This window comes from Aotus nancymaae, unplaced genomic scaffold, assembly GCF_030222135.1.
Source record: "Aotus nancymaae isolate 86718 unplaced genomic scaffold, 86718_ANA_hifiasm-v0.15.2.pri h1tg000017l, whole genome shotgun sequence".
Classification (NCBI taxonomy): Eukaryota; Metazoa; Chordata; class Mammalia; order Primates; family Aotidae; genus Aotus; species Aotus nancymaae.
Window position 1 is genome coordinate 12,397,677 of NW_026988429.1, and position 26,216 is coordinate 12,423,892.

A 26,216-nucleotide genomic window follows, 5' to 3' on the forward strand; every position below is an offset into this window, starting at 1 on the left:
TCACTTCTGCATGGGGGGGAGACAAATAGTTGTAAAACTCTCAGGTCGCGCTCTTATTTTGAAAACAATCAAAGATATGTAAACCGTCAAAATAACTATTTAGGAAAAAGTTCTCTGAGGCAAAAAGGAGGTGTATAGAGCCTTTAGCTTCCGTGACAAAGTCTTTCCAACCATGAGCTTGCAACCTCCCATTTTATGATTGCTTTCGTCTTCTTCCGCTTCAGCCAATAGCAGAGTTGTTTCCTGTTCCCCGCCCACTTCGCCCCTCCTTCCTGAAGGTCGAGGCACGCTTTCCCAACATGCTCTGCAGAGAAATCAAAGATGGCGGCTGTGGCTGCTGTTCGCTGGCTGGGGCTCTGCAGCAGGCTTGGCCAGCCGCTGAAGGGTCGGCAGGGAGGTCTGTGTGAACGGGCACACAGCTGCAGGTAAGAGACGCTTAGGAGATCCACGAAGAAGACCGCGAAGTCAGCTTAGTCGTATGTTTCCCCGTTGGCTGTGGAAGTAGGCACGATAAAGGGGTTTGCTCATGCGTGCCCTTAAGGCCGCGTGCCCTTAAGGCCAAATACATGGAGGTGGTCATTTGAAACAGGGTTCGCCAAGCATTTATTCATTAGAGAAATACTTACTGGTTGCTTACAATATTCTGTAGTTAACTACCCCAAATTAAAAATTATCCGCCACCATTACTCATTTTAACCCAATCAGGAGAACGTACAAGATTTTACTAAATGAAAGGCATAGATCGTCACTCTGGGGACTTTTGGTAAAGAAGTTATGAGGTTTTCATAAAAGCAGAAAAATCTAAAAGATCTGACCATGCCCTTTTGATCTTTGATAGTTATAGCTTGGAACATGTATGACCTATTTGTGTAATTTTTTTTCATTCAATGCAAATAAGGGCATTGTGGGAATATGAGAGGCAGTAATGTGTAGCGAAAACTTAAGAAAAGCCTAATTTACATTCAGTGGTTTGCCATTCTTTTAATTGGATAATAGTAGACAAATTTCCTCATCTGCAGGCTGGAATTGTTAACTATCCTAAAAGTTTGTGAGGTATAAGTGAGATACGTAATTTACAATATACTTTTTATATGTGCCCTTCCTCAGTTATCCTCAGGAAAGAGAAACCACTCCATCTGGTATTGCAGAAGCCTTTATGCTGCCATTCAATCCCAGTCCTTTTCCTGGTAGCCATTGTTAGCATTTTTTCCACACATTTTCTTTGCCTGAATCAAAATCTCTCTCTCAGCATCCATTTTCAAAATGACCGTTATCTCTGTTCTCAGGAGAAACAAATAGCATGACTTGAAAGAGTTGATCTCTTTCTGAAATGTCCTTAGCCTAGAGGGGTATTCTTGTTTTAAAATGATGCCTGAGACCAGATACTACTGGAGGAAGTATCTTTCTATGCCATCACATCTTGACAATTTTCTGAATGTTACTGATGCCCCTGATGCCATTTAGTAAGGGGATATACACAAGATAATATTAACTGTGCACATTATCTGTATGGCATGTTGACTGTATTTTTAGTGTGATCATAATATTTAAAAACTCAGTCATGGGCCAGTGATTCTGTATTTTGGGTTAAAGAATGATTTCATATTGAACCTCTGAAAATAGAAAATATCAGCAATTTCAAGTCTAAATCAGGCCTTATGTATTTGGTACTTTCTTGATTGTTGAAGGAAGTGTAATGAAAAGCCATGGGTAATCTTCTGTATGTTGTAATCGCTTTAAGTGAGGTACTCCTTTCTGATCAGGGCATTATCTGTACCGAAGCAAGAGCTCACTAAATTGATCTTTCTATCGTCATAATTCGGTTCCCAAAGTTGAAAGTTCCTCGCATTTCAAACCAGATTGTTCAAGTACTATTAAAAGCTTCTTTCCTCCCCCCACTGTCATTTATATAATGAGATTCTTGCTTCAAAAAATGTCGACCAGCCAGGCATGGTGCCATATGCCTGTAGTCCTAGTTATTTCAGGAGGCTGAAGCAGGAGGATCGCTTGAGCCCAGGAGTTCACCGCTTCAGTGAGCTGTAATTGCACCACTGCACTAAATGCTAGACAACGGAGCAAGACTTTGTCTCTTAAAAAAAAAAAGTGTTGACAGTCTTGCCCATATCTTGTATCCATTCCTTAATGATATTGAACATGCTGTACAGACTATGTCTTCTCAGCATACGTTGACATGAATTATCCAGTTTAATCTGCGATAATTGTAGAATGTGGGCTCAAAATACATACAGGTGTAGGTGAGCTGGTACTTCATTAGTGAGGATTAGCGTTAAGGCTTTTATTTTTTGCAGATTTTATTCTGGAAGTGCAGCTCTCTCAAAGGTTGAAGGAACTGATATAACAGGTATATTTTTAAATCTATTGAATTCCATTTTTATATCAACACATTGAATTCTATTGCATACTAGGAAACTGATTCATATTTTATGTTTACATTAGGGATTGAAGAAGTAGTAATTCCAAAAAAGAAAACTTGGTAAGTATTCTGTCAGTGTTCATTTAGCAAATGATTAAGTGCTTACTATGAGAGAAAACATAAGGGTTAGGTTAGGAGACAGTGACAGGAAGAGCAGTAGGAGAGCATTCTTTCAAGAGAGAGTAGCTGAGCAGGGAGAAGCTGGGAGTTTAAAGGACAAAAAAATAGAAAGGTGGAGCAGAGTAGTGAGTGAATGAGGAATGAGATTTACTTAAAAGAAAAATTGAAAGAGATTTTGAATTAGTGTGGGTTAATACTTACATGGTTAATCATTATAATACATGGTTATACATGAACATCATCATTAGAAAAAATTATTTTAAAGAAGTTCTCTCACATGGTTGGAAGATCAGACAAAATTATCTTATCTCTAATGAGGTAAAATAAAATAAATGATGTGGACAGCACAATTTAGCTTTTTTATTCACTGGATATATCCTTTAACAAATTGCCTTATCTCATTTATTCAACATTTGTTGAATATATAGGAACTAAAACTTTGCAGAAGTGCTTGTTACAGCATAGTACTAATGAACACATTTAATAGCCCCTCAAAAAGCTAGGTCTTAGAATTGTGTGACCTAAAGAGTTGGGTTTATTTAAAAAGCGTTTTTAAAAGACTTCCTTAAGGCCGGGCACAATGGCTCATGCCTATAATCCCAGCACTGTGGGAGGCCGAGGCGGGCAGATCACCTGGGGTTGGAAGTTCAAGACCAGCCTGACCAACATGGAGAAACCCTGACTCTTCTAAAAGTACAAGATTAGCCAGGTGTGGTAGTGACTGCCTATAATCCCAGCTACTTGGGAGGCTGAGACAGGAGAATCACTTGAACCCAGGAGGCAGAGGTTGCAGTGAGCCAAGATCGCGCCGTTGCACTCCAGCCTGGGCAACAAGAGTGAAACTCCGTCTCAAAAAAAAAAAAACTTCATTAATCTGAATTGTGTAATTATTTTAGGAAGGGCAGGGAGCCCAGTTATGTCAATACATAGGTAACTGGGATTGTAAAAGAAGTGCAAATTAAAACTTAGCAGATTGGCAGAGAGGATTTGGAGAAATACATTTGTTTATGGGACAGTAAATTGGAATGGCTCTTTGGAGGGAAATTTGGCAGAATCAGAATTGGAAATGTGCATACCTTACTGGTTAGCCACTTTGAAGGAACATTTGCATATATACATGAACAAGACTGCTCTTTATTACTTGGGAATGGTAGCAGGTTGAAACAGCCTGAATGTCCATTGAAAAGTGGATGGAGGCCAGGTGCAGCGGCTCATACCGGTAATCACAGCACTTTCGGAAGCCAAGGTGTGTGGATCACAAGGTCAGGAATTCAAGACCATTCTGGCCAAGATGCTGAAACCTCAACTCTACTAAAACTATAAAAATTAGCCAGGCACAGTGCCAGGCGGCTATAATCCCAGCTACTTGGGAGGCTGTGGCAGGAGAGTCACTTGAACCTGGATGGCAGATGTTGCAGTGAGCTGAGATCACGCCATTGCACTCCAGCCTAGGTGATAGAGTGAGACTCTGTCTCAAAAAAAAAAAAAAGAAAGAAAATTAAATGGATAATTGATTATTATACAATAGCTTTTTACATTGAAAAGAATTAATCAGCTCTATATTTAATAACATGGATAGTGCAGTCAAACTTACATAGACACATGCAGAATGACAGGGTGTATACATTTATTTCTTAGGGAGATATATGTGTAAAAAGTTCTGGAAATACAAATGCCAAATTCATGGTGGAGACAGGTCATAAGATGACACCAGACACTTTAGCTTAACCTGTAATGTTCTAGTTTATTTTTTAAAGATAATACATGATAACTTTTTAAAGTAACCTTTTAACAGAGAACTAGTCAGTAATCTGAATGTCATCATTTTTTCACTAGCATTTGTTCAACATGTTAGGAAAGTATGCCAACTTAAAACTTTTTTTTTCCTTTTTTTCTTTACCTTTTTTCTTTTTCTTTTTTTTTTTTATTTTTTCTAAATACTATACTTGGGTGACCTGAAACTTAGTAAAACTTAAATAGGCGAATGAAAGATCTGCCGAGGGAATGCTGAGAGTTGAAAGAATATGTTATCACACTTGCTAAAATTACATAAATGTGAATTTTAAACATGGATAGAAAATTTAGTGAGTGTTATATACATCAGGGAATTAGATTTGATGAAATATAAAATTTCCTGTACTTTTGTTTTCTCTTAAGATTTACAGTCTTAAGAATGTTAATACTCTTGGGTATAATTCCCTTTTGGAAAGGAAACACATTATATCTAACATAGGAACAAAAATACATTTGAAATCGAATTATCTTGTCTGTCGTGTATTCCAGTGAAGGTCAAGGCATAGTGGACAGCTAGCCTGCACCATAAGGTCATATATGGTTGAGCGGTTCTAAACCAGGACAGTGTATCAGAATTATCTGGGAATTTGGTAAGAGTGCATGTGACAGTCTCGTGTGGATCTCAGGAGGCTCTGATTCAGTAGGTCCAGAGTGAAGCTTGTGGTTTATTCTCAGATAACTGCATCAAGAGCTACCAATTAAGATAATAAAGGCAACAGTAGTCCTGAAAGCTGTGGTAAGAATCCCTAGGAAAGTGGATAGAGGAAGTAAGCTAAATAGTTTTATGAGGTGAAGATGGAAATCACTAGCCCTGGGTTATGGCATTATGCACCTGGCCAGAGAGGACAAGCAAAGAAAAGAGAGGAACATGTGCCAACTAGGCAAAAGAGCCGGCAGTTTTCTCATTTTCTGATTTATTCGAGTGACCTTGTGAAATAAGAATCAGCTTCAGGTCAAATCTGTACTTTGTTATTGGCCAGTGCACTGAGAGTAGAATCACTTGTGGCTGTGAAGAGTCCTCCCTGATGGGGATTAACTTGTGGTTCTTTTTCTTAGGGATAAAGTAGCCGTTCTTCAGGCACTTGCATCCACAGTAAACAGGGTAAGTAGAATTTTATTTTTTTCAACCTAAAACTTGGCTAATACATTTTTTAACTTGACTAATAACACATTTAATGTTCATACTTCATTATTCGGAATTAAACTGTTGTGGATCTAGAAAGTTTCTTTAAAATTATCTAATCCAGCTGAGCCAGGTGGTTCATGAATATAATCCCAACACTTTTGGAGGCCAAAGCAGGAAGATCACTTGATTTCAGGAGTTCAAAATCAGCCTGGGCAACATAATCTGTGTGTGGGTTTTTTTTTTTTTTTTTTTTTTTTGAGATGGAGTTTCGCTGTGTAGCCCAGGCTGGAGTGCAGTAGCGTGATCTCGGCTCACTGCAGCCTCTGTCTCCGGGGTCCCAGTTCAAGCAGTTCTCCTACCTCAGTCTCCCAAGTAGCTGGGATTACAGGCACGAGCCACCATGCCCAGCTAATTTTTGTATTTTTTAGTAGAGTTGGGGTTTCACCATGTTGGCCAGTCTGGTCTTGAACTCCTAACCTTGTGATCTGCCCTCCTCAGTCTCCCAATGTGCTGGGATTACAGGCGTGAGCCACCGCACCTGGCCTTTTTTTTTTTTTTTTTTTTTTAAGAACAAAATTATCGACTGGGTGCAGTGGCTCACGCCTGTAATCCCATCACTTTGGGAGGCCGAGGCAGGCTGATTGCTTGAGGTCAGGAGCTCGATACCAGCCTGGCGAACATGGCAAAATCCTGTCTCTACCAAAACAACAGAAATAAAAATTACGAGGCATAGTGGCGCATACCTGTAGTCCCACCTACTCAGGAGGCTGAGTCAAGAGAATCTCTTGAACCTGGGAGGCAGAGATTGCAGTAAGCCAAGGCTGTGCCACTGCACTCCAGCCTGGGTGACAGAGTGAGATTCTGTCTCAAAAAAATAAAATTATCAAATCCCTTCATTTGGCAAATGAGGAAGCTAAGGTTTTGAAAATGGCCAGTAGCTGGTTAGGATGTTAAAACCTTAATGAAAGACTTAATTCCATGTCTTTGATCTCGAAATGCAGTGTTTTTCTACCATACCAATGATCTTTAATCCCTGGAAGAGCTTGTTGAAATGCGTGCTCTTAGAGGATGATTTGGCTGTAGTATACCAACTTGGAGAAATAATGTACCTGTCATGCTGACAATCATGCAATGATTAATAATCTGGGTCTTGGAGCCTAGTGGTTTGTTTAATAGCCAAGCAACTAGCTTTATAATCTTAGGCAAGTTATTTTACCTCTTGATGCTTCTGTTTCCTGATTTATGAAATGGGGTTTATAGTACCAAACCTCAAGGTTGCAGAGGGAATTATTGACAAATGAATTAAGCATACATAAGAGGGTTTAGGACAGAGTCTGGGACAAAAGAATGCTCAGTATGTGGTATTTTATTACTGCTCCTGTTATATTGTTGATTTCATTAACATAAAATTTGCTCTGTTGACAGCTCAAGAATAGAGTTCGTAGTCTGATAGATACACTGAAACTTTGGTAAATGCATCAGAAATGGAACTTTCTGCTTGGTATATTTTTCATTAACTGAAAACTTTAAATTTCATTTGTGGGGAAAAGTTTAAAACAGTCCTTTTTTTTTTTTTGCCACAATATCTGTATGGATATTGATCCTTCTTAAGTCAATTATTACGAATATACAGAATTGTTCTTCTGTTGATGTTACTACACTTAAAAATGAAACTACTAGACCAGGTATAGTGGCTCATGCTGGTAATCTCAGCAGTTTGGGAGGTCAAGGCATATGGATCATGTGAGCTTGGGACTTTGAGAACAGCCTGAACAACGTGGTCAAACCCTGTCTCTACAAAAAACACAAAAATAAGCTGAATGTGGTAGTGTGTGCCCATAGTCCCAGCTACTTGGGAGGCTGAGGTGAAGGTTGCAGTGAGCCAGGATCGTACCACTGTACTTAAGAGTGAGACCCTGTCTCTGCCCCACCCCCCAAAAAAAAATTAAATATAAAATAAAGATGGAACTACTAAAGATAGTGTTGGGTCAAATGTGCACTGGGACTTTACTACATCTCCCTATTTGCAAAGCATTGAGATTTTCAGCAACTCACTTATCCATAAATAGGCACCTGAAATGTAAACGATAGAAATGGACCTCTAAGATTATTCTCAGCATTTCAATGAGAATGGCCCAGGGCCACCTTCAAGTCAAAGAAGTTGTAGAAAGTATGTATAGAATTGTGACTTAACTGGCCCTTAAAATCCAAGAGCTATTTATTTGTCCATTAGAATTAGACACAGTTCTTGTGTAGTTCTAGAGGGGAAGACTGATATAGCGCTGAGAAGGGGTTATATCACTGAGATAGGGAAAGGAATTCTAAGCAGACATTTTAGAAAAGACAGCAATGTGGAGAATGGGAAACCTTTCCACTTGGGAGTTTGGTAAAGATCTTATATCCAAAATCAAACCCCTTTCCCTCCAAACATTCCTCACACTTTTTTTTAATTTGAGATGAAGTCTCGCTCTTTTGCCAGGCTGAAGTGCGATGGCACAATCTCAGTTCACTGCAACCTCCGCCTCCTGGGTTTAAGCTATTCTCCTGCCTCAGCCTCCCAAGTAGCTGGGACTACAGGTGCATGCCACCACACCCGTCTAATTTTTTGTTTTAGTAGAGATGGTATTTCACCATGTTGGCCAGGATGGTCTTGATCTCCTGAGCTCGTGATCTACTTGCCTTGGCCTCCCAAATTGCTGGGATTATAGGTGTGAGCCACCGCGCCCGGCCTCCTCACACGTTTCTTTGCCATCTCATTGATGGCAACTACATTATTCTAGCTGCTCAGGCCAAAATCCTGGGAACCATGTTTATAAAGTCTTTGTTTATCCCTTCAAAAGATATGTGTGTGGGGTCTCCATGACCACTCCCAGGCTCAGTGATTTTCTAGCAAGATTCGCAGCTAAGAATTATGACAGCAAGAAGATACAAAGCAAAGTCAGCAAAGAGAAAAGGCTCATGTGATAAAGACCATAAGAAACCAGTCACAAGCTTCCAAAAGACCTCTCCAGAAGAGTCACACGGGACATGCTTAATTCCTCCAACAGTGTATTGTAACAACACATAGTGTCTACCAAAGCTTATTAGAGACCCAGTGCCCAGAGTTTTTATGGGAGGCTGGCCATGTAGACATCCACTGACTGGCATATATTATACCAAGTTCCACACTCCCAGAGAAAGCGGGTGTTTAGCACAAACCATGTTGTACAAACAGGCACAGTGAATCATTCTTAACAGTTCTGGGAATGGTGGGAACACTTCCAATATTCATGTTCCCAGATGGCAGCCAAGGGCCAGCCTTGGAAGCAGACCTTTCTAAAGATAGTAGTTTCAGGCCTATTAACTCTTTTCTGCATAATATCCAAATTCCAGACCCTTGACATCGCCTTGGTCATCGTCATCTTACTAGCCTGGATTAATTGCAGCAGTCTCTGTCCTCTCCTACTTCAGCTCCCTACCAACTGCTCTCAGTTCAGCAGCTGTAGTGACCCTGGGTCACATCACTCTTAAGAATTCAACATTGACTTTTCATTAGTATAATTTGAATAAAAACTGAAGTTCACAACAGGGTTCCTAAGGTGAGGCTCCAGGGAAAGAGTTTTTTGAAAGGGGTAGCAGAAAGCTAGGTCCAAACTAAAATAAAATACTGCTTCCAGGTTCCAGGTATGAGCAACTTTCCCTTGAGGCTGCAGGGAAGTTCCCCTGCCCTCTCCCTGAGGAGTCCATGTCAGTAAGACAGGGCTTTAAGGATATAGGATAAATTTTTACTTTGGAACAAAGGCCCAAGTAAGGCATTCACAGAGGAGAAGAATAGAGAAAGCAATTCTGGGGCATTTCTCAGTGGGACGCCTGATAGTATCGGAGAGTTGATTATGCTCAGGTTTAGGGAGCAATTTTAATGGGCAACAGGACTTGGGAGAAACTGCTGCTGTTCACACCTCCTGAGAGGGCGCAGTAGTATCCTTCATTTGGAGGAGGGACTCTTGGTGAAGTTGATCATGGGTAGATAGTGACCTTGCTTTGGAGGAAATCCTATTCTGGGATTGTGCTGTTAGGACTAGTTAATTCAGAGGATTCTTACCTAGAGTTTAAAACAGAAATAGTCCCCAGTGATAGCAAACTTAAATATTAAAATCAGCTGTGCAGTAGGGGGCACAGCTTAAGCCATTTTTTGCGTTGTATAATTAAAGACAAGTCTCGTAGAGCTGAGAGTACAGTGCAGGTGTTTGTCTTTTGTCTCTATATGTACACATATATATCCACACACACATGCATGTAGGTTACATACATAATTAAAACAGAATTTTTGGTTATCAAAACTCACAAGGTCCTCTTAAAAATTTAGCCAAAAAGACTTATGGACCAGATGCAGTGGCCCATGTCTATAATCCCAGCCCTCTATAAGGCAGAAGTGAGAGAATTGCTTGAGGCCAGGAGTTTGAGACCAGCTTGGGTGACACAGCAAGATGCCCTTTCTACAAAAAAAGTTTTTAAATGGCCAGCTGTGGTGGCACATGAGGTTGAAGCCCAGGAGCTAAAAGTTACAATGATCAGTCTTTAAAATAAATACAGGAATTTTATTATGTCTTTTCCACAGGATTCTACAGCTGTGTCTTATGTGTTTCAAGATGATCCTTTCCTTATACCGACATCCTCTTTGGAATCTGTGAGTATTTTCATATGTTTTCTAGTATTTTATCTCGCTGGTTTGTGTACAACAGTATGTAAATAATTAGTTGTAAGAACCTGTGAAAGGTTTACAAATGATGCGAAATAGACTTTGTGTATCCTTTACTACTTTTTTCAAAAAGATGTACATATCATTGATGGGGAGAGGATTTTTGGTTTTCGTTTTTAATACTTGGGGCTTTTTTACACTGGAGTGACCCACTCAGCTTAAATGGCTTGCTTTTTATATGCTTCAAGCTATGCGTAAGATGCTAACTGAAATTATAACACAGTAGAAACAGTAGGATATTCTACAATTTCTAATTGGGATTCCGTGTATTGTTGCATTTTTTTTGTGAGGGGAGAAAAATTCTTGCTGAGTGTAACTGTAATCTTGCTTGAGTCTAAATTACATGTATCTAAATATTTTTCTTTATATAGCGTTCATTTTTACTGGCAAAGAAGTCTGGGGAGAATGCGGCCAAGTTTATTATTAATTCATACCCCAAATATTTTCAGAAGGACATGGCTGAACCTCATATACCGGTAAGGAGAGGTAGTTCTATTATTTACATAATACTATTTTAAATGTAAACTAAACCAGGCTTTCATGGCTAATATTTAAGAAGCCATTTGAATACTCAATATTTGGTTGATAAGCCTTTTAAAATGTGGAGTTGGCTTTGATCACAAGACTAACCTTTTAAAATTCTTTTTTTTTTTTTTTTTTTTTTTTTTTTTTTTTTGAGACGGAGTTTCGCTCTTGATACCCAGGCTGGAGCGCAATGGCGCGATCTCGGCTCACCGCAATCTCCGCTTCCTGGGTTCAGGCAATTCTCCTGCCTCAGCCTCCTGAGTAGCTGGGATTACAGGCACGTGCCACTGTGCCCAGCTAATTTTTTGTATTAGTAGAGACGGGGTTTCACCATGTGGACCAGGATGGTCTCGATCTCTCGACCTCGTGATCCACCCGCCTCGGCCTCCCAAAGTGCTGGGATTACAGGCTTGAGCCACCGCGCCCGGCCTTAAAATTCTTTTTGTATTTATTTGCTCTTCAGCTTAATATTTTCCCCATTTGATTTTAGTGACACCATGCTCTTAGATCTTTCTTTCTGTTTCTTTTCAGTTTCCTTCACTACCTACCTCTTCACATTTTTTTCTCTTTTTTTTTTTTAAATTGATATGAAGCATCATGCTGTCACCCAGGCTGGAGTGCAGTGGTGCAATCGTAGCTCACAGCAGCCTGGAACCCCTGAGCTCAAATGATCTTGCCTCAGCCTCACAAGTAGCTGGGATTACAGTTGTGTGCCACTATGGCTAGCCAATTTTTTTTTTTTTTTAATTTTTAGTTTTTGTAGAGAGCAGGGTCTTGTCTCACTGTACTGCCTGAGCTGGTCTCAAATTTCTGGGCTCTAGTGAACATTCCTTCTCGGCCTCTGAAATCTCTGGGATTGCAGGTGTAAGCCACTCCTGCTTGTCCTTGATCCACCCTTTTTTTTTTTTTTTTTTTTTTTTTTTTTTTTTTTTTTTTTTGAGATGAAGTCTCACTCTGTCACCCGGGCTAAAGTGCGGTGGTGCAATCTCAGCTCACTGCAACCTCTGCTTCCCAGGTTGAAGCCATTCATCTGTGTTAGCCTCCTAAGTAGCTGGGATTATAGGCACCCACCAACACACCCAGCTGATTTTTGCATTTTTAGTAGAGATGGAGTTTCACAATGTTGGCCAGGCTGGTCTCAAACTCCTGACCTAAGTGATCCACCCGTCTCGGCCTCCCAAAGTACTAGGATTACAGGCATGAGCCACTGTGTCTGATCTTGATCTGTTTCCTTAGCATGGGTATCTTTCTTAGGTTTTTATGCTCTTTTTTTTTTTATTGTGTACACTTTTCTGTTTCAATAACCCTTATAATCCATTTGGCATTCTTGTATATCTAGCCTAGATCCCTTTACTTTGAACTCCACATTGTATTTCCAGCTCCCTCTTTGTTCTGTAGTCAAGGAATGAGGATTTATGTATTGTGGTGGATATTGTGCTTAGTGCTTGTCAGTACAGTGGTGAGCAAAACAGATGCGCCTCTGCCCTCCTGAGTTTGTTGGTGGAAGTACTTACTTACCTCAATCTCATTATGTATCTAAACTACTCCCGTCCATCCACATCTCTCCGCTTCCCCAAAGTTCACAGGGAAGCACACACTTCTCATTTTCATAGTAGAGCTTGTAGATAGATGAGGAAGCCAGTGCAATTGTGTAGGTCAAAATACTAAAATTCTGAATTAAGACAGTGGTAGTGGTAGAATAATCATTTGTTGGTTATCTGCTTTATCCATTAGATTGTGAGCACCCTGAAGGTAGAGAATGCCTTTCGTCTTTGTATCCCCAGTGCTGAACTTCATGTCTGGGGTCAAGTAGTAGGCATTCAGAAAGTATTTGAATAAATTAGTGAATTAGGTAAAATCAGCATACCTTAGTATGCCGATAGGTAGTATTTATTAAATGTGTAGATGATACACAGCATTAAAGATGAAAGGTGTAGTTCAGTTCCCTATGAAGACAATCATGTTAAAATGATAAATAGTATCTGGTGCAGGAAATGTGAATTGGAGCAGTGAAGTTTTACTTTGGTGTGTTGGTGATAAAATTTTGTCCTCAGTTATCCTTTCCTCACTTTTACCTGTTTGTAGTAACTTTAGTCATCTTGTTTTCATAGTGTTTAACGCCTGAATACTTTGAGCCTCAGATTGAAGACATAAGTGAAGCTGCCCTGAAGGAACGAATCAAGCTCAGAAAAGTCAAAGCCTCTGTGGACATGTTTGATCAGCTTTTGCAAGCAGGTGACTGAGTTCAATTAAAGCCCCTCTAAGCATATGGGCTTTGAAGTGGGCCCCAGTTATATGATTCAGATATTATAAGTAAAAGTTACAGGTCCTACTATACTTACTCTGCTTTGATGGCTGCGTGCTTTAGACTTTTAATAGTTTAAGTATTTCACTTTTAGCTTTGTGTTATTTAAGAATTATAGGTGAGGAAACAAAAAAAAAAAAACAAAAAAAAAGAATTATAGGTGAGGTAGAATTGTAACTTTCTTGGTTTATTGTAGCACTGGTAGAGAAATTGTATCACTTTTCTACCTTAGCTTCTGTTTTTAAAGTTAGGTAGATACACAGTGCTCCCAGAGTTTTTGTACTATTTAAGAATGTTTGGAAGGCTGGGCCACAATACACAGTAAAGAAATATGTAAAAAGGAAAGCACATTCAACTGGGATCAGGGGCTTTGATGCTGGTGCTGTATTACTAATTGTTCATAGCATTCAAAAAGTTACTTCTCAGAGCTTCTAGCTCTAAAATTGTGTGGTTCTCTGGTTTGGAACTGAATGCAAACTTCTAGGAGTACACATATAGATAGCACAGCTGATCAGTCACCATGAAAATGTATGTATAGCATTATCAGAAGCAGCTGGCATTCAGTAGTTAGAATCTAGAGTGCTGTTTGGTGATTTAGGATTAACATGGAAACTGGACTGAATCATTATACACATTTGAACACAAAAAACATTAGCAGAAGGCTGTGTTTGAGAATTTTGGTGTGTAGCTTAGTACAGTATCAGATGTATAGCTGAGTGATGGCATTAGATTATAATTTAGTGAGGCGCTTCCCTCTGCTTGTTAATATGATCGACATCTGGTGTGAGTCTGCATTAAAGTTCTTAGTGCTAAGGCTTATCTTTTTCTAGTTTTACCCCCTCTCTTGGGTAGGTGTGCATAGTCCTTCAGTAAAGACATGTGTCAGACCCATAGCTCAGTAACAAAGTCAGCTAACACACCAGGGAAAGGATCCTAGAAAATTTCATTGTCAGGCCCCTACTAAGTGCAAAACACTATGCTAGCCATCTCACATACTTAATTCTGTAATACCTTATTTATTTGTATGTGTTACAGTAATCTTATGAAGGAGACTATTAGGTATTTTTTCCAGGGTCTCATAGTTCTGAGATGGTGTGAACCAGTTGCCTCTCCATAGTCTGTACCTTCTTCACTCTGCCCTGCTTTCTATTCTGGGCTTTTAAATTTTCTGATGGGCATTTTAAATTTATCAGTGTATTTTGTTTAGAAAGATGCATTTACTGACTGAGCATGGTGGCACACACCTGTAATCCTAGACTTTGGGAGGCCAAAACAGGAGGATTGTTTGAGCCCAGGAGTTCAAGACCAAACTGGGCAACATAGTGAGAACTCATCTCTACAACAATTTTAAAAATTAGCCAGGCTAGTGGCACATACCTGTAGTTGCAGCTGCTGAGGAAGCTAAGGTGGGAGGATCACTTGGGTCCAGGAGTTCAAGATGGTAGTAAGCTATGATCATGTCCTTGTACTCCAGCCTGGGCGACAGAATGAAACCCTGTCTCAAAACAAAAACCAAAAACAAGCGATGCATTTTTGGGCAAAATGGGCTGTTTTTCTTTTAAAATAGCCCATTATATTTCATACTTCTCTTCTTCTTGTTCCCTTTTTACCCTTTTTAATGAATGTCGAGATGGGGGCATAATGTTTTGAACAATTTTTAAAAGACTACTATAATTAGACAGTTGTATTTCCAGGCAAGTTTTTAGTGAGTATCTGGATCCGAATGGAATAATTCTACTTGCATTTGTTCAAATGGGCCTGGGCTGGGGGAACTAAGTGGGGCTAGTTTGCAGAGTGTTGAGTTTGGAGATGATAATTAAAACCATGAAGTAATTTGACCATAGTGAGTACACAAAATAAGTGAGCACAGGCTCAAACTTCGACTTGTGTTCTAATCCTTTCTGTCACATTATGTGGTTAATAGGGGTTATGTCCCTGTCTGCATCACTCCAGGTGTTTTAAATTGATGTTGAGTGCATAAAGTAGTGGACAGCATTATGTAGCCAAGACCACAGCTAATAGAAAAAAATGAGGCATTTTAACCTAACAGGCTTAGTTCTTCAGTGTTTCAGGGTTTCTTTCCCTTTCTCTCTCTCACCCACAGGAACCACTGTGTCTCTTGAAACAACAAATAGTCTCTTGGATTTATTGTGTTACTATGGTGACCAGGAGCCCACAACTGATTATCATATTCAACAAACTGAACAGTCAGAAGAATTGGTAATAACTATTGGCCTTGATTTTTTTTTTCTCTTAAGCTTCTTTTTGAAGAAATTGCTTTTAAAAATAAGATGGGTTATTGTGCCATGTGCCAGGGTAGTAGTAAGAGATTTGTACTGAGATGTGTGGTACAATAGTCTTGATAAAAAGTGGTGCAGGAGGAAGAGAGATTTTAAACAGTTCTGTCCTAGTTTACTTCTTAAAAATATGTTGTCCTCACCTACTTCATATTAAGGCAAAGCTTTGATCAGAAACGTTTGGGATGGCCTGTGTCACTTAGAGTAATAACATGATGTATTCTGGCCAGGGAAAAAGACTCCATGGCTGGGCCTCCTCAAAGTTCATACATGGACAGAGAGGAGAGAGCACACTAGACTGGGGACAGAACAGGAGTGTTCCAGGGGCCGCCTGTAGGTTGCGTCATAGCCTCTCTCTCGACTCATGAATTTTACTTCTAGAACTAGGTCTGAAGAAATCCTTTGGATCAGTCAAATAGAGATGCTGATATGACATTGTTCGTAAGCGGGTATTTATACTTGCAAAAATGTTGAAAACAATCTAGACGTCCAGCAGTAGGTGATCAAATTATGATAAAAGTTGTGTGGCCGTTGAGCACATTAGAGTAGATGTGTTTGGGTATGGAAAGATTCATCTGATAAGTGGAAAACAGGCTATCAGCAGTGAATATTCCATTTTTGTAAAAATGTTTTTACAAATGCATAAGAAAAAAATCATGATGGAATAAATTGGTGTTTTTCTTTGTTTCTATCTTTGCTCTTTGACCGACTAAATGTGGATTTCTTTTTTCCCCCTTCAGAGGTAGTGTCTCACTCTGTCACCCAGGGTGCAGTGCAGTGATGCTATCGTAGCTTACTGCAACCTTTAACTCCTGGGCTCAAGTGTTCCTCCTTCCTCATTCTCCCAAGTAGCTGGGACCACAGGTGTGGGCCGCCACGCCTGGCTAGTTTTTTTTGGGTGGAATTGGGGGGTAGACATAGGATCTTGCTGTATTGCCCTGGATGGTCTTGAACTCTGGGGCTCAAGTGATCCTTCAGCCTCCCAAAGTTTTGGGATTACTGGCCATTGCACCTGGCCAAATGTGATTATTTATGTAGAGAACCTTACATTTTTTTAAGTGCATAGGCAGTAGGTTGCAGTTACACCTTGCTTTCCAAAGCATCACTTCCTGAAGCCCATTCTGGTTGGCCTCTGCCTCTCCAGCCCCAGCTTTTGAGGCAGCAGGCTACAGAGCCAGCACTGACCTCTGCAATGCCAATCAAGCCCATACTATTCTACGTCAGCCTCATCCCAGACCTTGGTTTATAAATAAAGGATGAGATTTAGTCTTTTAAGAAGCCTTAGGTTGCTTGGGTGAGTGTTGGACATTAACTATATGTTGTTTATCTTGCTTTCACCCTGACAGTTTATCTGTATGGATCAAGCCAGATGTAGTCTCTGAGGAAACAGGCTGTCTTGTTTGGTTTTCCTCTTTCTTTCTGAGGACCAGGCTATATAGGGAACTGGCCTCATCATGTCTTTAGGCTGTCACTTGTTGCTTTAAAGGTCAATTTGGCTTTTCATCTGTGGATTCACTGAGTTGCACTTAAGAATAACTGCATAGGCGTAAGCATTACTGGGCTTCTTCTTTGCCTTCTGCTAGATCTGTGTTTCCTTTTTTTTTCTGAGTTCCCCTTGCCTTTCTGATTTTTGAGTAGTCTGACTGGGAAATGCATTCCATTGCCTTAACTTTTATTTCTCTGATGATTATTCATTTCAGGAAGAGGAAAATAATGAGAAATCTAGGAGGAAAGGTGGTCATCAGTTTGGAGTTACATGGCGGTATGTCACACATAATGAGAACCTTGAATTACAGTTTCTTATGGTGCATGGAATATGCCCCATCACCCCTTGAAGATGTTATCTTGTGATGTTCTAAAATAATTGATTTTTAGTGTGCAATATAAATTTCGCTCTTTGTATTTATGTACATTTAGGCCTTTTTTCAATAAGGTCTTTATCTCCATTTAGCAACACAAGAATCTGTTGGGAGGTTGGCCCTTTTTTTTCCTCATCTATTTAACTCAGCATGACTTTCACATGGTATGGTTCCTTTGGTAGTTTCATTAATAGTGCCACCTTGGAATATATACCTCTAATTCTGAAAGATTTAATATTTTTGTTTACAAACAATACACAGACAGTAGAGTGTACTGCTAAATTAAGACCACTGACCAACATGTAGAAATATTAAGCAGTTTGAATGAAAGGTGATAACTTAATTATATTGGAGAATTTAAGTTAACTGGGTGTCTAAAAGGAAGATATTTCATGTGGATGTTTGGAGAGGGAAGCTACCATGATTATCTAAAACTGTTATTGAAGTGATAAATTTAATAGAATGAAAGATTAAATTCATTGGGCTAGGCCGGGCACAGTGCCTCATGCCTGTAATCCTGGCACCATAGGAGGCCAAGGCAGGTGGATCACTTGAGGTCAGGAGTTCTAAACCAGCCTGACCAACATAGTGAAACCGCATCTCTGCTAAAAATATTAGCCAGATGTGATGGCACATGCCTGTAATCCCAGCTACTTGAGAGCTGGAGGCAGGAGAATCACTTAAACCCAGGAGGCGGAGGTCGCAGTGAGCCAAGATTGCACCACTGCGCTCCAGCCTGGGTGACAGAGCAAGACTTTGTCTAAAAAAAAAAAAAAAAAGAATTCTTGGGGTAGAGTTTAATACTTTTGCATACTGGTTGTGAGCATAGACTTAGGAGTAGGATCTTGGCTCAAATCTTGATTCTGTCTGATTTCCACAAATAGTTAAGAGGAGAATCAAGGTACAGGATAGTTTGTATAACATGGTACCATTTATTTATTTATGGAATGTGTGAAGAGATGAAGGTAGAATATGACAGGAAGGATCCAAAAGAAACCATTGTCAATGGTTGCCTCTGGGAAGTAGTATCTGAAGACTGAAGAAGGGTGGGGAAACTTTACTAGGGACTTTGTCATATAGTTGCTTCTTGTTTTTAATACCATGGATATTTATATACTTGCTTATAAATATTTCATTTTCAATTTTAATTCTACCACTTACCTGCAAAGCCCTGACAACACATAAAGGTTTTTAAGCCTTGATTTTCCTCATTTTCAAAATAAATGAGGAAATAAATGAGATAAACATAACTCCCCATAAGAATTGAGATGATGTATGTAAAGTACTTGGCATGTTGCTTGGAACATGATAAACCGTCAGTAAATTGTAGTAGCTCTCATTGGTATCCTGTTGCCCTGATTCACATTTACTCTCTTGTGCCTAGAGCAGAAAACAACGCTGAGAGAATCTTTTCTCTAATGCCAGAGAAAAATGCACATTCCTATTGCACAATGATCCGAGGAATGGTGAAGGTACATTTGTTTTTATTTATTTTTATCTTTAATTTCCACCCATCAGGGTGTTTCAGCCTCAGAACCTCTAACATTTTGGGTCAGATAATTTGTTGTTGGGGCTGTCCTGTGCGTTGTAGGATATTAGTAGCTCCCTGGCTTCTACCCACACTTCTCCCCCACCTTTAGTTGTTACAAATAAAAATATGTTCAGGCATTGCCAGTGGATAGAAAACCACTAAAATAGAGTATGAACTTCATGAGAACAGGAGCCTGATCTATTGTGTTTACAGCTCTATTACCAAACTCTAGGACAGAAATGTGCAAGGACATCTGAAGTAAATGAATTTGATGGTGCTTAATTTTTCCTTTTCCTTTTCCAGCACCAGGCTTATGAGCAGGCATTAAACTTGTACACTGAGTTACTAAACAACAGACTCCGTGGTGAGTTTGAGAACTCCCCTCCATCCCTTTCTCCCATTTCATTCCTTCTCTTAATTGTCTGTGTGAAGGCTTTGGATCTTGCCTCAGTCATTGGCCTACACTTTGTCTTTTCCTGTGGCATAGGTGATTAAAGCAAGAGTGGAGATCCAGAGAAGAGAGTGGTTTTCCAGTTTTGTGGACATGTGATTAGCCAAGGGACACATAGGAATGACCACTTTGCCTTAAACTCAGCCATTTAGGGATTAATCTTCAGCCCCAAATTTTATCATTTTATTCTTTTACAGCTGATGTATACACATTTAATGCAGTGATTGAAGCAACTGTATTGGTGATAAATGAGAAATTTGATGAAAAATGGCATGATACCCTGGTAAGGAGGAATCCTCAGTTTATTTTTTAATGGGCTTAAATACTCTACCAGAAATACATGGGCTGGCAAGGCATAGTGGCTCAAGCCTATAATACCAGCACTTTGGGAGACAGAAGCGGGCATATCACCTGAGGCCAGGAGTTTGAGACCGGCCTGGCCAACATAGTGAAACCCTGTCTACTAAAAATACAAAAAATTAGCCGGGCATGGTGGCATGTGCCTATAATCCCAGCTACTTGGGAAGCTGAGGCAAGAGAATCAGTTGAACCCAGGAGGCAGAGATTGCCATGAGCCAAGATACACTGCATTCCAACCTGGGCAACAGAGCAAGACTTTGTCTCAAAAAAGAGAAAGAAATACATGGGCTGGAGACAGCGTTTATGAGCATGTGTATGGCAGTCACTGTGTAGCAGTTACCTGTTCACCATCCTTCCCGAAGCCCTGTAACTCAGCTGTGTCTGGCACATGAGAAGAAAAAATTACTTGGCTCAGAGTATACAGCTAGAATTCTGAACCACTTTAAGAATTCATTTATTTTTTATAATAGTTTTTCGTTACGAAGGAATGAGTAAATGCATATTTGTTGTCAAATTCCTATCACATGTGAGTTCAAAAAGTTGAAATCACTGAATTGATTCTCATCTAGTAACTTAAGAATAGAAATGGCCAGGCGCAGTGGGTCATACCTGTAATCCCAGCACTTTGGGAGGCCGAAGCTGGTGGATTACCTGAGATCAGGAGTTCGTGACCAGCTTGACTAACATGGTGAAACCTTGTCTCTACTAAAAATACAAAAGTTAGCCGGGCATTGTGGTACACTCCTGTAATCCCAGCTACTTGGGAGGCTGAGGCAGGAGAATCACTTAAATCTGGGAGGCAGAGGTTGCAGTGAGCCAAGGTTGCACCACTGTACTCCAGCCTGGGCAAAAAGAAGGAAACTCCATCTCAAAAGGAATAGAAGGACTTTTTTATATCATATGGGTCTATTATTTTTGAGTCTTTTCTTGGAAAACTCTCATAGGTAGAAGACTGAAAACAGTTGACCACCTTGATCAAGTGGGATGAATGTTTGAATTAGCGGGCTTCTTTCAAAGGCAGAATCATGGAACCTGCTGATTAACAAACAGTTCTTTAAATAGGGATGGATTTGCTAACCTGCTTTAAACATAGCAAGAAAGCTAAATTCTTTATTTTGTATGAAATAGAGGTTATTGGACAAATTACCCAGACATAAAACATAGTTGTTTTTTATTCAACTAGGATCTGCTAAGACAAATGGTTGCACAGAAGGTGAAACCAAATCTACAGACTTTCAATACCATTCTGAAATGTCTCCGAAGATTTTATGTAACTGCAAGAGTGCCAGCCTTACAGATTTTACGTGAAATGAAAGCCATCGGAATAGGTGAGGATGTGTCCTTGTGTCCTCTGAAGACAGAGACTGTGCCAGCCAGAGGTTTCAGGGCCACATAAGCAAAGAAGATCTGTAAATTCTTCTGCTTACATAATATGATGGAAATTTTATTTCCACATTTGGCACATTTAATTACATGTACTTACTATGGTGGAAGGGCCTTTATCATCTTAGTGTTCATTAGTATTTTAGGTACTTTGTTTATGGATCTGTTGAATCTGAGGAGAACTGATTGCTTTGAGTTAGCTGGTTTTAAATTCATGACATTTTTCTAGAATATTTAGATATTTGAACCTAAGTGTGTGCCAGTATATTGTATACTTTTCATTAATTACTTGATTGAAAGTTGCTTTGGGAATCAATTCATCTTAATATATTTTACTGTTCTCAGTGAAGAATGTGACTGATAAGTATTTGGACTTTCAAAAAGTGATACAGTCCTTATGATAGTTTTTCACCTTTACATTAATGAGTTGGAAAATATATTTGTTCAAAGGAATAGAAATGTATCTTTTGCTTAAATATTAACATGTTTTTAATTCAGTGTGTCTCAGTAAGCTGTATTTTGGATTGCTTGTTTTTACCTCATTCTTTATTTTTTCTATCCACCTGGTAATTTGAGAACCCTCGCTTGCAACATATCACCATATTATTCAGCTGTTTTATCACCCTGGTATGTATGGCCCTAGATTGTGCTAATTTATATAGAAAATTGACCAGTTATCTTAAATCAATGTGATTGTTGCAGGTTATCTTCTCTGCATATGAATTAAGAAAAGAGAATTTGTCAATTAACCTCTACAGCCTAATAAATTATGTTGTCACATTAGTGTTCAGTAGCCATGTATCTAGTGGCTACCATGTTCAGTGCTGGTTCAGAACATTTCTTTTTTTTTTTTTTTTTTTTTGAGACGGAGTCTCGCTCTTGTTACCCAGGCTGGAGTGCAATGGCGCGATCTCGGCTCACCGCAACCTCCGCCTCCTGGGTTCAGGCAATTCTCCTGCCTCAGCCTCCTGAGTAGCTGGGATTACAGGCACGCGCCACCGTGCCCAGCTAATTTTTTTTTTTGTATTAGTAGAGACGGGGTTTCACAATGTTGACCAGGATGGTCTCAATCTCTCGACCTCGTGATCCACCCGCCTCGGCCTCCCAAAGTGCTGGGATTACAGGCTTGAGCCACTGCGCCCGGCCGGTTCAGAACATTTCTGTCTTTGCTGAAAGTTTGTGGACATTGCTGCTCCAGAGGAAAGGTAAAATTGTGAAGCCTTTTGGGAGGACCTCGAGGGTTCATTCGTTGTCAACTTTTAGGTCAGTTAGTTTGAGTTGGAGCTCTGCTCTGTAGATGGACTTTGGAGAGAGGCACACCTGAGCTGAGATCTCAGCTCTACCATTTATTTACCAGTTGTGTCAAAGCGACTGGATACCTACCTGAGGAATAGCATCAGGGTGTGCTAGTTAAATGAATTCCACACTGGGTCTGCTACCATGCTTGGAAGGCACATGCTAGGCACTCAGAATCTTTTGGTTCTTCTCCATTTATTCTCAGCCTAAGAAATAACCCTTGGGTTCAGAATTGACGGTTCTAGTCATTCTTTCTTGTGATAGACTATAAAAATTACAGAAGGAAACTTGATTCTCTCTGGTTTGGAGGACTAATTTTGTAAAATCCATATCCTCACCTATAGAGGCAAGTTTTATCTTTAGGAAAAGGAACCAAACAGTTAATTGACTGTACCTTGGAAACAAATAAACAGTTTCCATAATTGTGTCCCCCAAAATTTTACTCAACCTTGGTGAGATATTCCTTTCCTCTGTAACTGTCATCACTGGTTCAATTGCTAATCAAAGTCAGATGTACTTACATTTCCTAAGTAACAGCCAGGGCTGGGGGAAAGGTGTTCTGGGGGAGCTGTGTTGGTTTATCTTAGGTATATAAATGGGCTGTTTGCAATAATAATTTTGGCTTATGCCTATAGTCCCAGCAATTTGGGAAGCCGAGACAGGATGATTGCTTGAGCCCCGGAGTTTGAAACCAGCCTGGATAACATAAATAGGACCCCCATGTCTACTAAACTTGAAAAAAATTAGCTGGGCATGGTGGTGCACACTTGTAGTCCCAGCTCCTCAGGAGGGTGAGGCAGGAGGATTGCTTGTGGCCAGGACGTTGAAACTGCAGTGAGCTGTGTTTGCCCCACTGCACTTCAGCCTAGGTGACAGAGCGAGACCCTGTCTCAATAATAACAATTTCTAGGAATTTACCCAAAGGAGAGAGCCTAAAATAACAAAGAAACAATACATTAAAAAGAGAATATCATATAACTAATAAAATTAAGAATGTTAGCAAAGGGAAACATGCTTGAGGAAATTGTGGAACTCTTTCTGTACTGTCATTACAACTCTACTACCACTTACATACAGAACGTGTAGGGAAAGGAATGTAGAAAAGTATTTGGGAATATCGTAGATGATTTTCTGATCAATTAGTGCTCAGTTCATGTTATATTTAAGGACTGCCCTATCCATTAATTCTAGTTTACTTTTTCTTGACCTCATTCTCATTATATTTAAAAGGAACACAAATGATTACTAGAAGAAAACATTTTTGGCCGGGCGCGGTGGCTCACACCTATAGTCCCAACACTTTGGGAGGCCAAGGCGGGTGGATCATGAGGTCAGGAGTTCAAGATCAGCCCGATCAACATGGAGAAACCCCATCTCTACTAAAATTACAAAAAATTAGCCAGGCATGGTGGCAGGTGCCTGTAGTTCCAGCTGTTCGGGAGGCTAAAGCAGGAGAATCACTTGAACCCGGAAGGCAGAGGTTGCAGTGAGCCAAGATTGTGCCATTGCACTTCAGCCCAGGTGACAGTACGAGACTCTGTCTCAAAAAAAACACAAAAACTTTGTTTGTTTTTCTAAGTATACTGGTTTGGAGAGGGAGTGTGTGTTACTATGTGCCTCCCACTCCAGTAGGTCAAGCTTCATGTGAAGAAACTAAAGGAAGGGGAAAGTCTCAGTAGAGCACATGGACAGAGACCTGTGATTATTCCAGATTTTACAAAGAACTGCTCTCTGCAGGGTGCAGTAGTTCCTTTAGCAAGCATTAGCCTCCCCCGAGCTCTATGCCAGGACTTAGGCTGGAGGTGGAGGAAGGAGAAATGTGTCCCTTTGTACTAGGTACTCTGAGTTTGGTGGTGGTAAAGGAAGGGGATTAAACACGTTTACTTTCTTGTTCTGCAGGAAACACTTCAAAGGGATCATCTTTCATCATCTATGATATAATGAATGAATTAATGGGAAAGAAATTTTCTCCAAAGGACCTGGATGATGGTATGTACAGAAATCACTTTAGTTCCCTCCCCTAAAGGTAGGGCTGGTTTCCCTGAGTGCCATTTAGAGGCCTTGTAATCCCTGTAGCTTAGTAGTATTTTTTTTTCTATTTTATTTTTAAATAAATGTAAGTATGTAATAGGTGTATATAGCTTAGTAATATTTGCGATGTTTTTTCTGAAAAAGCCAAAATGTCAATGGCACATTCCTGCCTCTCTTAAGTTATGTTCTCAGCTTTATCTTATATGTTACCAGTTTTGTTGGCAGGATTTTTGTCACTGTTACTGACTTGAAAATATATTTTATCCATCATAACCAAAGCTCTTATGAACTTTGATTTTCAGATAAGTTTTTTCATTCAGCCATGAGAGTAGTAAGTATCATTTCTTTCTTAATTCGCTATCCATTTCCTAAATTTATCTGTAATTGGAGGATTCTCCCGGTTCTTTTCACTTTCTAACTCTTACTTCTGTTTATGTCTTTGCTTCTGGTTTTCTCCTTTCTCTAAAATCTCTCTGTATATTTTGAGATGGAGGTTCACTGTGTCACCCAGGCTAGAGTGCAGTGGCTCGCTGCAACCTCTGTCCCCTGGGTTCAAGCGATTCTTCTGCCTCAGCCTCCCGAGTAGCTGGAACTACAGGTGTGTGTCACCGCAGCTGGCTAATTTTTGTATTTTTTTGGTAGACATGGAGTTTCGTGTTGGTTAGGCTGGTCTTGAACTCCTGACCACCTCCCAAAGTGCTGGGATTACAGGCATAAGCCTCCGCACCTGGCCTAAAATCTGTATTTTTCAATCATGTAGTATCCCTACCCTGTGTTTATTGTTGACATTGACATTTTTTCATACTCCTGAACAGATAAGCTTCCATAATATTTCAGATTTGCCTATTAGTAAGTTAAAATTGATACTGGTTTTTATTTTGGTTTATTTAATCATGCTTATCATAGGAAAAATTTCAATCAGTTTTAGAATGAGCCCTGTTCCCTAAGGGTAATTTATTGCTTTACTATTAGTTTGGTGCAAAGGTAATTGCAGCTTTTGCCATTACTGTTAATGGTAAAAACCACAATTACTTTTGCACCAACCTAATATGTCATGTGGATCCTCCCAAGGTTTTTACTCTGGGTACTCAAGCATATGCATATCCAGCCATACTTTCAGAGTGTTTTATTTATTGACAGCAATCAATATTTCATAGGAAGAAAGAACTATAACTTAACTTTTTTGTGGGTAGACTGTGGAGTTATTTCATGGAGGTTTTTACCAGTCCAGACTGTACTGCAGGAGTCTTTTGTGCATTTGACCGGATGTTTTTACAGGATTAATTTCTAAAGGTATAATTGCTAAATCAAAATAATATTGTAATAAATTTCACAGACCTTGGGATTTGTCTCCCCCATCCCATTTCTTATAACTTATTTGCCATCAACCAATAATATGTTGAATCAACATTAAGTATTTTCACAAGACTCTCTGCTGTTTTTCTTCATTTAATAAACCACTGGCTGATAGGATATCAGAGTGATACTTACTACTTGCAAATTTTCAGTGCTCATCTCTCAGAGATCTAGAACTTGCCTACCAAATACATGGCCTTTTAAATACCGGAGACAACCGGAAATTCATTGGACCTGATCGTTGGCGTAATTTCTATTAGTAAGTGTGTTGAAAATGTATCCTTTTGCATGAGTTCCTAGATTCTGCAAGTGGGAGGCTATTGATTTTCCTTCATACCTCTCCTCTGGTTTCAGGCAGTATGCCAGTGATCTAATAGGACAGGTTAATTGAGCCCTTAGGAATTAAAGCAGTGGTAAAACTGTCAGATTTGGAAGTCTAGTTTGTGTCCTTTGAGGTCTTTTTGTTTTTTTGGGAACATTTTAAAATCCACATATCTTTTTCCTCTACTGGCTCTCATTTTACACTTTCAAATTGTTATAGCAGGGTGAACCCTGAAGATTTCCTCTCACCCCCTCCTTGCTTTTGTATTCAAAGATCAAGAGGAACCCA

The 26,216-nt window shown here is 39.7% G+C and overlaps 1 protein-coding gene across 2 annotated transcripts in view; it reads left to right on the top strand.

The window, feature by feature from the left end:
* Nucleotides 1-312: 312 nt before the first annotated feature.
* Nucleotides 313-26,216, top strand: part of PTCD3 (pentatricopeptide repeat domain 3) — a 31,268-nt gene continuing 5,364 nt past the window's right edge. Inside the window, exons 1-17 of one of the 2 annotated variants that reach the window (XM_012472932.2) lie at nt 313-425; nt 2,310-2,362; nt 2,458-2,494; nt 5,405-5,450; nt 10,072-10,140; nt 10,584-10,688; nt 12,849-12,972; nt 15,147-15,262; nt 17,040-17,101; nt 18,583-18,670; nt 19,033-19,093; nt 19,378-19,463; nt 20,724-20,868; nt 21,500-21,550; nt 24,119-24,208; nt 24,553-24,581; nt 25,759-25,865. In XM_012472932.2, the coding sequence (XP_012328355.2) occupies nt 322-425; nt 2,310-2,362; nt 2,458-2,494; nt 5,405-5,450; nt 10,072-10,140; nt 10,584-10,688; nt 12,849-12,972; nt 15,147-15,262; nt 17,040-17,101; nt 18,583-18,670; nt 19,033-19,093; nt 19,378-19,463; nt 20,724-20,868; nt 21,500-21,550; nt 24,119-24,208; nt 24,553-24,581; nt 25,759-25,865 (1,373 nt within the window). In that variant the 5' untranslated portion in view covers nt 313-321. The remainder of the gene's footprint in view (nt 426-2,309; nt 2,363-2,457; nt 2,495-5,404; nt 5,451-10,071; nt 10,141-10,583; nt 10,689-12,848; nt 12,973-15,146; nt 15,263-17,039; nt 17,102-18,582; nt 18,671-19,032; nt 19,094-19,377; nt 19,464-20,723; nt 20,869-21,499; nt 21,551-24,118; nt 24,209-24,552; nt 24,582-25,758; nt 25,866-26,216) is intronic. The other variant, XM_012472933.2, reaches the window with a different exon arrangement.